At 46.5% G+C, this 12,161-nt stretch overlaps 1 protein-coding gene across 1 annotated transcript in view; it reads right to left on the bottom strand.

The window, feature by feature from the left end:
• Window positions 1-11,884, bottom strand: part of LOC134512661 (calpain-8-like) — a 30,573-nt gene extending 18,689 nt beyond the window's left edge. Inside the window, exons 1-3 of the mRNA XM_063328226.1 lie at window positions 11,534-11,884; window positions 8,766-8,835; window positions 855-973 (exon numbers count right to left, since the gene is read on the bottom strand). Of these exons, the coding sequence (XP_063184296.1) occupies window positions 855-973; window positions 8,766-8,835; window positions 11,534-11,770 (426 nt within the window). The 5' untranslated portion in view covers window positions 11,771-11,884. The remainder of the gene's footprint in view (window positions 1-854; window positions 974-8,765; window positions 8,836-11,533) is intronic.
• Between the last annotated feature and the right edge of the window lie 277 nt (window positions 11,885-12,161).

Genomic DNA, 12,161 nt, shown 5'->3' with positions numbered 1-12,161 from the left:
CATCTGGAACACTGTTGGTGCGCCATGCAGAGCTTACTTGGTGGAGACTCCGGAAAGCCAGTGCGGAGACAGGATACTCTGAAGTCTTTTCTTGTCTACTCTTTTAAGGCCCAATCCATGGGAAAAAAAACCCCAATGATCCCGTAAAAATGCTGCAAGGAGAGGTCACCCAAAGGGGAAGCACTCAATAGTGCTAATCCCTTCTGAAAATACTGGGAAACATGTGAAACACTGCTAATGCTATTTTTTTGCCTGAATTTGATGCAGTCCTGAAAGGAAGGGAAAGAAGATCATTTACATAATAACACCTTTGCTGAGATGAGCTGGTGGAAGGGATAAGTATGTGCTCTATATCTCTCCTCACCGAAACACCTCCTTGAGCTTTGCAGGGTGGATCCACACTGCTCACACCTGAGCCTAATTTCTAGTCAAAGCAGGCTGGCTCACTCCCAACACGCCAGGCCTGCAGGCAAGGAAGTCTCGACAAAGTGGTGGGGAGGTGAAGGAAGGGAAGGGAAGGAGGAAGAACCACATCAGCCTGAATTCACTCTTGACAGTCAGCAGCGACAGAGCTGGTCTTGACTCATGTGGCATAATGGTTTGGCTCAGTTACAAAACCTGTGTAACTCACCAGAGCCCCGTCAGCTGTAAGACAGCAGAACCTACCCGGTGAGCAGGTGTCATTCAATATTATTTTATTCTGTTCCTCTTTTTTTCCCCCCTTACCCCCCACCAATTTCACTTACACACTGTAATTCTTGAATATTTAGCCTGTGCCAAACATAAAAAAGCAGCTTTTAGCAAAATACTAGCATTTTCCTCTTTTATTCTTGATACATTGATCATATAGGTACCTGGAAATGAAAGATCCCAGCATAGTCCATCTGGAAATTCTGATCCTTGGGAACAACGCGGTACAGAACATCTGGATTCAAAGTGAGAGATGCAATGGCAGCTAGTAGCCAGCAATCACCTAAAAACACGTGTTACAAGGCAGAAAAGTTTATTAACAAATAGCGTTTTGCCCAGCTGATCCTTACGCCATTCTGTCACACTCCCACCCAGACCAAAATACCAGCATTAAGTGCTTTGCAAGGTCCTGCCAGGTTCAGGATTGGTTCAGCAGTCCATTCTCGTTTTGTGGTGTTATTTATCACTTTTGCTCATTTTCCACTCACCCAGACCACATAGGTATCTTGGGGCCTTTGAGGCTAATCATGGTAATAATTTCAATGGTCTAGTTTGGACTTTGCTATTTTGATTTTTTAATGAAGCTGTGAAAGCTGGCTACTTTATCTAAGCTTGTTAATGCCCTCAGGAGACTGAAAACATAGCCAGAGAGAGAAGGCATTTGGGGTATGTGGGTTGCAAAGCCTGGCTGGGCAGTACAGAGTTAACGACCTGTGATACTTTAACTAGACCTGAGCCTCCGCACCTGGGAAAGGCAAGGGCTTAGAAGGCATCCAGAAGGAAAAAGCTCTGGGTTCATAGAAGGGTGGTAGGACTTCATGCCTATCTTTTGGAGAAGATTTGATGGATAGCAGGAGCATTTCAGGGGCTATTCCTTCTTAGCCCTTTCTTTGAAGGTCTGAATTTGAACCAGCACTTGGGGGTATTGCTACAGATTTGCCCACAAGCCTAACGGAGGCTGAAGTCTCCTGGGAGCTCTGTGAGGAGGTGAGTCCTTTCTCTGTCTCGCTCCTTATCCTGGAAAGGATGGACATGCCTAGCCCGTGCTAGAGTCTGGGTGTCTCGCAGCTGTTTGCTGGGTTGGTTACTTGTTTGTTGTGGATTGGAGGCTGGGTAAGTGGAAGCCTCTATCGTGCTGAAGGTGGAGCCCCTGGGAAGCTCAGTGACTCATGGGTTTCTCATGGTATTTGCATACTGCAAACAGTAGGAAGAACTTCTGTGTCTAGGAAAACAAAGCTGCTCTGAAGGTACCAATGTTTTCCTGGTTCCCTGTGATTTATCTGTGCCAAAAACGTGTTTCTTTCTGCAGAAGGAATTGGCATAACAGCTCTTGCTTCAGTGGAAATAACCTGACAGAGAAACTGAGGAAAGAGTTTAATCTGTAGCATGATTTAATATCTTAGAGCAGCAGTTAACTCTTTATGTTGACTTGGGCTTTGTGTTTCAGTGCCAGGATGAATATAACTGTAAAGGTAAGATGCTGGGACTTGCCTGGTGCTGTGTGCTCTCTGGTGCCTGTATCCTGCTGATCGCCCCCAGATGCCTCCTATGAGCTGAGCAAGAAACAGCTGTTCCTAGTTAGGCAAACAGTGACGGGGAGAAACACCTATAAAGAAGTACCCCTGGGGTGATGACCTGTAACCACCTGAGCTGACTAATCTGATTATGGGCGCAGAAGCGTGATCCACCCAGCGTGCCAGCTCGGGCACTTCAGTGAGGAGGGAAAGCCTAGTACTACTATGTGAGGTTCTGCTTGAGCTTTCCCCCAGGATTGCTCTGTGTCACCCTGACCGCCATGTTCAGGAAAGAGCGGTCAAGCTCGAAGGGGGTAGAAAATGGCTGGATTACCTGCTTCCCCCCATCCACCTGTATTTCTTATGAGAAGAGGTTTAAAAAAAAAAGCGTGTCCTGCTTATCCTACGCAAGTAAAGTTTGAAGAGGAAGCGTGAGGCAGGTGAAATGCTACTTTGCAGAAAAGCAGTTTGAGGCAAGAGCTCTTACTTGAAAGGTAAGATTTCCCTTGTAAAAGAGCAGATAAATTACAATAAAAGGGTTGTGAGATGTTTAAACTGGAAATAGGAAAAAGTTGCTGCTGTGCGTATAGGAGAGTCCAAAAGCCTCAGCCTTTAGAACAACTATGAGCAAAAACCTCCTGAAGCCCACCTTCAGCCTAGCTCTTGTACAAATTACTTTGCATTCTGTGGGACAGGGCTCAACTCACTGGCCTGGAACGTTCCTTCCAGCCTTAGGTACCTATGTGTAAAATAAGTGAAACTGGAAGAGCACAAAGCAGGGGAAAAACAGGCTTTTAAGAGCCTTCTCTTCCAAGAAAATGTAGATTCAGGAAATAATGAGATTGAGAATGCTCAGACCTGCTTTGTATCTATTTCTTTGAGGGTTTGCTTGGTACGGGTGTATGCCTTATGCTGCTTTTGCTTGGAGAGGTAGAAATAATGGTGATAGGTACGGAAATGGCTTTTTAGAGGAGGAAAATGAAAAGCCTTATGAAGTTAGAACTGAAGCCCTCATTTTTTCAGCTGCCCCAGATATTCTTGCTGCTCTGGCTGCTCCTGGCATGCTGTGAAGCACCACAGATTATTTCTGAGAAGGTGGCAGGGTGGGGGTCCTGCTGTCCCTGTTGCGTGCCTCCACCTCGGTGAGACCAGAGAAGGTCAGCAGCAGTGGTGCATTGGTGCAGTCCCTATGTGCAACATCTGGAAGGGTTTCCCCTCCCTGGTCCAGGCCAGGCTTTTACAGCCAGCGAAGGGGAAACTAATCTGGGCTTTGCTGAGGATGGTGTATGTTTGATGCGCAATTAGGCAGAAGAATCAGTGAAATGAGAGGGGTTTCCTTAAATACGTTATTTATTTCCCTGACTCAAAACTAAACAATTTCAGAATCTCATCCCCATAAGATGCCAAACGCAGCGTGAAATCCTTTACAGCTATCTTACGGTATGAATTAACTTCTTAGCATCTGGGAGAGTGAGTGGCACTGGCACTTCTGCCTCCCGCAAATGCACCATGCAGTCTAACCTCCCGGGGAAGCGTTTGGGGCAAGTCCGCCAAAAGCGCGCATGGAAAGAATTGCATTGGAAGAATTGCAGCAGTGAACTTGGCCTTAAAAATAGATGTGCTTGCCTTGAGCGATGCAGAGTCCTGTCTCTAAACCTTGCTTGGGGGCCTAATATTTTTGGCTAAGCTTGTGGCTGAACAAATATTAACCGTGCCCTCCGAAAGGAACCAGCTGGGAATTGGCTGCTGTGCAGTAACTTGATAAAAAGGAAGGTTTGCACGGGGTGCCTAGATGCAGATGGTTTGGGGGCAGCTTTGTATATAAGCAACGTGTTACATTCAGCTTCCTGTGTCGCTGGCTTTAAGACAAACTAAAGAGGATGCAGGAATCTGTCCTTACCAAGGAGCTTCCAGGATGGAGCCTAAATTGCACAGGTTGCCTCTGATCTTCTTGTACACCGCAATGGGGTCCTGTTACCTATTACTAAGGTTTCTCAGCCCTACTGGGTAATACGTTACAAGTTCTAAAAGTATAAGTTGACAGTACGTGTTCCTTTTTTTTCGAAGTTCAACACCATTTTGCTGGCAGCAAAATTCAGAGTTTTGTTTGTGGCTGTGCTTATGGTACAGTGCGGCTGCACGAGCTCCCTAGAAAGAGAGCTTGTGTAGGACCCCTAAAACTTGTCCTGATTCAGCGGAGGCTTATAAGCCATCTCTCAAACTGCGAGGAAACTATTTGTTTCCCTTCCTAAAAAGTGATTTTTTGGAGGGAGTGGAAATGAGGCCGATGGCAAATTAATTAAATATTTAATTAGAATGTATTTCCATTACAGTTACGGTCAGTAAAACGACAATATTAAAAAAGGATTTCTGCTCACTACATGTGTTTGAAGTTGCAGCCTTTTAGCTTATATAAATAAATAGCGTTCTCAGCATTAGCCCTGCAAGGCTAAATCACCTACCGGCACATATGTACGCCGCTTTCTGCTCGGTCTCGTATTTCATGAACACAAGTTTCAGACAAGTGGCAATTGCTGCGTTCACTGCTGCTGCTGAACGTGTTAAAAGGCAGCCAGCTTGACTCCTGGATCCGAGTCATTTGTAACGTTGGTAAAGTCTGATTAGGTTTTGGTTGTTTTTATTTTCATGTGAAATAAAGCAATTCTGACCTTGAGTTTGTGGTGGGAAGGGTAAATGTGAAACCTAGCTGTGCCTAGCTCTGCATGTATATGTATATATACATATACACACACATGATCTTGGAGAATTACTTTGACTATTAGTGTTCTTGAAATAAAATCAGTCTCTGCTCACGGATGTACTGAGATGGCTGGTGTTCTCGGTGCTACGCAGGCACCTCCTGGCTTACAGAGATAATCGAATTGCTGCAGAGAATACAGAATCCTTGGTGACCTGGGAGCTGAGCAACTCCTCTATATTGATGATGTTTACCCAAGCACGCTGCACTCTCAGCGGCCATAAAATAAATGAGAAATTTGATTAGTTTCAGTTGCGGCAGAGCTGTGCTCAGTTTCTGTCTAGCTATCATCAAAGTGTCTAGACGCAGACCATCTAAACTTTTCATTGACCTAGTGATGGGGAGTTTAAGCCAAAACTCCAGGATCTAACCAGACAGCACAGAGGCATTTCTGTCCTGGCTGTACTTGGGCTTGTCGCTATTTCAGCAACACCTGGTGCTCAGGAGGGATCCAAATACAGCGCTGTGGCTCTTGCTTCCCGGTTTGTCAAGCAGATTTGACTCTCAGCTTTAGTCTCTGCTGGAAGCTCTTCTTCAGAGCTTGTAGTACCTGGGGCATCCTACTAGACATCAAGGAAGCACTGACCCGCTAGCTTTGTAATTTCTGGCAGTGCAGGCTGTTCCTGCTTTGAGATTTCTAAAGAAGGCTTCCTAAAGTTTTCTGTGGAAACAAATTAAGCTCTGCAGCTGTGTACAGAAAGGCAAAAGAGCACCCAGCAAAGGAACAGGCTTTCTTCTCTTTGAGGTCTCATAGTTGTCAGTGAAGGTATTTTTTGAGATCTAGGGGATATATCTGCTAGAATGAAACCCCAAAACCCCTGGGCCCGTGGGACTGAATATCAGAAGGGCTATATATTAAAGTCTATAGCAAGCTATGTGAACAAACCCAGTACTATTAAGCACTCTCCTGCCTACAGGAGCTCCAAAGGCTCCCTCAACAGGTACCAGATTTATCTCAGAGCTGCCAGGCTTTGGTTTGTTCTCCAATCTACTCATAATCTTCTCAAATCTGCCCGTAAGACGAGACACGCGTAAAGCATGCGTGGGGTGGGCTCCTTAGCTGGTGCGAACTGGTGCATCTGCGTGGGCTTCAGGGGACTTCTCCAGCTGAGAGCCCAGGCCAGGGGAGCTGCAGTGCCTGGAGTACCCTCTGAGCCTCCAGAACAAAAGGCGCCCCATGAATATAAATGACGTGGATCTGGAAAGCTAATATTAAACTGGGAAGGTTTCGGTATGTTTTATATTATTTAAATTAAATGTATGCCACTTGCTTCTTAAGATTTTCTGCAAACAATTCCGGGGTTAACTTATTCAGATAGCTGCAAGAAAACTTCCTAAATCACCTTTAATAACTAAGACTATGTGACTGCATTTCAAGTTGTTACTAGGCTATCAAAAAGATATGGTTCAAAGAGCGTTTAAAATATTTCAAGTCTTTCAAGTTCCCATCAAATTTCCCAAGCTGATATTCATCTAGCTTACGCTGTTGTCAAAGAAATAAGTTTAATGGAGTGAGACTAACTCTGGGTTTCCCTGTTCCTTTTGTTCACATAAACCCAGACCTGCAGTGTTATTTTTAAAAGAAAAGAAACGTGTCAGAGAAGATTATTAAAAATAGGCTCTATTTCCCTAAAGGGCTTGTTAACAGGTCACATACATGGCTTACGTAAATATGTAATCAGGGCCTGTTTCAACAGGAGCGTTTTACATGAGGGCTTTAGTAACAAGGACTTTGATATTCAAGGTATTGGATCAAATACCAAAAAAGCATAATATGCCTCAGAGGTGTAAAGCAAATACCTGAACGCTAGAAGGGAAGTCCCATGCCTATATTCTGAAGTTTATTTTTGTGAAGGGTCAGTGTGTGTAGAAGCGATTGTAAGCAGCCTTGTAGAAACACATTGGGTTGTCTTTGATTATTTTATCTTTTTTTGAGAGAGAGGGAGAAAAGGAAGCTCCTAACAAAAGCAGAAACAGATCTGGGGGCTTTTCTTCTAGGTTTAGGGGTAGCTTTCAGGACTAGCTCTTGGGGTACTGCCTGCCGAGGGCTGACTTGGGAAAGCCGGGAGGCAGGCACCGTCCCCAGGTTCACAGGAGGTTTTTGGGTCCAGTTCTGTTGTTACCACTATTTGATGGATTTTGGCGCTGCTCTAATGAAAGCCCATTTAGCACAAAGGACTGGGACTCCACAGAGACATTCAGGAGGTGACAGAAATAAAAAGGGGCTCAAGGTATTTGCATTCAGTTCCTAGGCTTAACACAAATAATGCATTGACCTCTTCTAGTTTTAAGAGCAGGTAATATTCTTCAGTACTTTAGCTTGTAAACTGTCAAGGAAAATGAGGTTTTACTTCAGGCATATGATTTTATTTTTTTCATGCTATTATAGAAAATCCCCAAATTGGAGGTGACAAGAAATGTCGCTTTTATTATTTATCTGAACCATTCTCCTAAAATACAGGAAGTGATTTCCCCATACTCTGTGCCAGCATCCACCGAATAAATATCCTGGAGCAAGTGTATGATTGGGCATCTTATTTTTAGCATTTGGAGCACAGGCCCACACACCAGGGAATTTTTTAGCAATTGCTTTAATGGTGCTGTGTTTACAGGACCAGCATTGGTATTATTTATTGCCAATGACTTGCAGAAATTGTTTGAATCTCATTTGCACAATGGATGGGCTAGAAAACCAGTAAGGTCAGGAGTACTGCGGTAAGCAGCGCGGGAGGGAGAAAGGCTGATTTCTCTGTGTCTAATCTATCAAATTCTCATTACAAGAGTTTCAGCCTTCTCGCCTCTATATGCAGTCAGGAGAGGTTGCTGCTGCTGTCTTCTGGAGCTGGATCCTATCAGCGAGGCAGGCAGGGAGGGCGGCTGCTGCCGCAGCTATTCAAAGGGGGATGAAGCCCCTTACAGCTCCCTTCTGGCCCTTTGCAAAAGTGGGTAAGCAAGTTTTTCTATGATGGACCTTCAAGAGATGAGTGCTGGCTGAGAGACATCTCATCAGCATCAGGCCCTAATTTGGAGCAACACTGCCTTTTTTTTGGCTGTGTTTGCACAGCTCCTCTCCCTGCTCGTAGCTCTACACCAAAAGCCGTACAAGCAGGAGGAGCATTCGGCATGAAGGGCTTGGAACAGTTTGCTTGCTGGGGATGATATTACAAAGTCTACGTGCTCTCTTCATTTTTTATGATGTGGTGCTTGTTTCTAACTCATGCCTGCAAGCAGGTGGGCCATCCTGCTTGGCACGAAATGGCACGTCAGAGCCCCAGCCCCTCTACTAAACCAGTTCCTGCTCTGCTCGGTGGTTGTCGTGTATTTGTGTTGTGCAAGACTGAGGCTGGAGCTTGCTCTGCCTCCCAGAGAAAAATCCCTGATGACTAGGTGAAATTTCCCTGGTGTCACTTGTCCCAGCCGCTCTTGCTGGGGTGGGCTTGAAGCCCACTCTCTTGCTTCAGGGCAAGCGCTCTCATGATTAGCTTGGTGTCCAGCTCTGTCTCAAGAGGTGAAAAGCAAGCTAGCCTTCTGCTCCACAAACGGTTAATTAGTTTCCTACCTCCAGGAGACACTTTGGTGTCTCCCCGGTTTGACATAGCTCTTACAAGCCCATATACACATTGTCTCAGGCAGCAATGCTGGTGCATGAGTCCTCTTCTTGGGTATCTGCCTCTCTCCATACTACGTCTGGGAGATAGCCAATAAAATGGTCTGTGGATGAGGAATTTTTAAATGAGGCTTCTTTTTTTTTTTTTTTTCTCTCCTCCTTCTTCCAAAACGAAATTCAGAAGCGCTGTACGTACCCAGCTCTCCTTGGCAGACATCTGTTCGAGTAGCTCCTCCAATTATGAACTGAGGGTTGGCACATAACTCCTGAAACGACACATTTTCAAAGTATGCATCACCCTTTCTGGTCTGAAAAGTTCTGATTTCTAGTTCCTTGTTTCAGTGTTCAAAAAACACTGAACACTTTCAACATTTCTTAAAAAAATATGTGTCCTTTGTCCTCTGTCTGATTAACATGATGTCAGGAAAACATTGCCTTATTAAATTCAAGACTGCGTGTATTTTTTTGAGGCAAATCCTGAAGCCCTTTGCTGCTTGAGGTTGCCAGTAAATATTGGTGAGAATTTTTGCTACTGTGGGGACAGAGGTGAAAATTCAACCTCGACGTTTACATCTTACTTGATCTTGCTGTGGTTTTGGCTCAAGCAGTGTGAGCGAGTTTGTGACGGTCGCTTCTGGCGCTGGAGCTGTGTTGAGCTTCTATGGCCACGGGCATGGAGGAGGTTCCCCCCCCCGACCCCGCTTCCTCAGAGGCCGAGCACAAAAACGCTTTTATTGGTGGCCTCCCTCCCCCCCGCCCCCGCTTCTTTCTGGTCCTTCGGGGCCAGATAAGTAGGTTACGGCAATGACTGTCCCTCCTATCCCAACCCTGAGCCCTCCAAAAATTCATGGCCTATATTAGGAAGTCTCTCTAGAGACAAGCGCCTTTCCTTTTGCACCAGCATTTCCCATGAGTTTCTGGATGGCAGAAAGGGGCAGTTTATAGGAAGCCTAAGGTGGCAACCAGGGTTGAGGAAGGCTTAGGCAGTCACCAGCTCTCCCGGAGCCCAGCAGTTGTCAGCTCTGAGCATCCCGTGGAGACAGGGAGAACCCAGGACTTTGTGTGTGTGATGAAAAGCCAGTTGGTGAATCTCCTCTCGCCGTAGGTGTGATCTCAGCTACATCCTTTTTGCTTCTGTGGTTATCCAGCGGGTCAGCTGCCTCGTGGCTGTCTCAGTGGGTAGGAGTCAGGAGCAGGTTACCTACCACACAGCAAATGTTTTGTGTTGGTTTCTCTCTCCTCCCTCCAAAGGGGTGCACCCGGTGATAGTCAGCTGCGAATGACTTGTTACTCACCCAGACACCTGTCCTTGCTGAGCCGCTGCCAAGTGCCACACACACCTTTGGCACAACTGCCTTTCCACCTCCTCTCTTTCTGTAAACCCACTGCTGAAATCAGAAGATAAGTCTTTGATGGCAGAGTGGCTGGCACGCTCTGTCTGCACACCAGCAGTCGCAGCCTCGGGGCTGGGATGGTCTTAGCAGTGGATATTTATTTTGCAAGGGGCATGTTTCCAGCAGGTCTCGTCCAGTTTGCCCACTGGGTCCTGCTGCCTGTGTTGGATGCAGGCAGGTAAGTGAAGAGGGGTCCCATCGGCCTGCAATCACGGGCAGAGTTTGTGGATGGAAACCGGTTGGCCGGATGAAAAAGTCCAAGAAATGAGCAGGGCTGTGACCTCCGACAGGAGTCATCCACAACATGGAGAAGTGGGTCAGATCCAGGTCCCTCCGTAGGAGAGCAAAGCAGACTGTTTGTGTCACCTTGCAGCAGGGATTGGACTCTGTCCCACGCACAGGGATAAGACAGTGGGTCCCAGTACTCGTGGATTAAGTGTCCGTAAACTGCTGGTGTCTTTGCTGAGTGCCAGGAGGGCGGAGGGGTCCCATGCAGGCAGGGCTGGGACATTTAACCCTTCCCTCAGTCGTTCTTGACCAGGCTGCACTTGTGACTGTGACTCTGCTGCAGGCACGATGCTGTTCTTGCGTGAGGAACCAAAGTATAATTTAGTGAGCTTTCTAAGGCTGATCTTCTCCCAGGGTGGGCAAAGCCAAGAGGTGCTTCTGTGGTACTTGTTGCTGAAACACCCAGGTGCCAGAGCGAAGTCCTGATGGACAAATGGGGTTGCCAGGGTAAAATGTGGCATTATTAAGCCTGCACATTTCTGTTTTTCACTTCTCAGGTGAATAAAAAAAAAATAAAATCTAAGCCTTGAAATTTTCCTTCTTCTCTTATTCTCCTTTCCCCCATCAGAGGAAGGGAAGTTGTTTGGTATTTTTTTCCTTCCTTCTCCTTTTTTCAATTGTTCTTGATGTTGCAAGGAGGGGCAAAATGACAAAGGAGGAGCAGAGTAGGGACAGAAAAAATGACTGAAAGATGAAAATGCAGAAAAATCTCTGAAGCCCTGATTTTTGTGGTTTAAAAAAAGAAATTAATCAGCATCTAATCTTTCCTGATGAAACTGGCTATTTATAGGATATATGTATTTGGGTAATAACTGTTCCAATCGGCTGGTCTCTAACTGTTGTAGGTAGAGAGGCAGAGGATTTTATTGAAGTAGTAACTTGATTTGCTGGGGTGCAGAGTGGCAGGACCACCGCGTAGGTACCGTTTCTGGGCTGCCCTCTGCTCTGTCTGGGTACATCTGGGGCTTTTGTGTCCATCTCTGGATTGCACCCTGGAGCCGTGGCTCTGTGGAGCTGGGATGAATAGGGAGGAAGCAGGTTCCCATGAAGCAGTCATAGGATTCTTTGCTTTATAAAGAGCTTAGATGTTGATTTTTATTTTTTTTTTTCCTCTCACCCCCATTTCAACCTTGTTTCTGCTAACTGTGGAGGTTAAGCAAGACAAACCAAGACCTACAGGAACAGTGGATATTCAGGCTCACCAGTGATTTAGCGTGCATGTTCAGGTGAGCTTTGATTAGACCTGAACTCAGGAAAACAGGCAGTTATAAAGCACTCTTACCGTCGGGCGCTTCCAGATTATCCCCCGGGTTTTGAAGGAGTATGGTCCCAGGTCCCGGTAGCCCAGTGCCGAAGGACAGGCTGGGAACTCCTCATCCTTGAACAGGGTGCCAGCCTGCAGGCACTGCTGCTTCAGGGTTTCGTAGTCCTGATTCTTGAACTTGATGGCGTTCCTCTTGGACCCCAGCCCGTCGGCAGCCGCCCTTTCTTGGCAGAGCCTGGCCGCGACCCCGGACATGCCGGCTCAGCCTGCCGGCGTGCAGCACAACGCTCTCCTACCTCCTGGGCAAGAGGAGGTGAACGTAGGCAGGTAGCGGGGCTCAGGTGGAGCCAGGGGCTGCCCTACACCAGCTCCACCAGCTCTGGAGGGAGGAGGCACCAGAAGTGCAAATATGTACCCAAGATGTACCTGAGAGGTGCTGGCGGGGGCTGGGACTGTGGGCGCTGCTTTGTGCTACTCCCACGTTATTTGCTTTCTTGCTGCCCCTTTTTAAAACACATTTTTAACAAGGAGCAAGGGAAAACCAGTGGTTTTGCTGACACGCCTATTTACACTTGGAAAGCAATTGTGTGTGTTCAGTGTCAGGCTTGAGGACCCGTGCTTTAAAAATCCAGGTGAAGAGGGTTTA

Source organism: Chroicocephalus ridibundus, chromosome 3, assembly GCF_963924245.1.
Source record: "Chroicocephalus ridibundus chromosome 3, bChrRid1.1, whole genome shotgun sequence".
Taxonomy (NCBI): Eukaryota; Metazoa; Chordata; class Aves; order Charadriiformes; family Laridae; genus Chroicocephalus; species Chroicocephalus ridibundus.
Note: the sequence above shows the minus strand (reverse complement) of the source record. Positions and strands in the feature narration are given on the sequence as shown.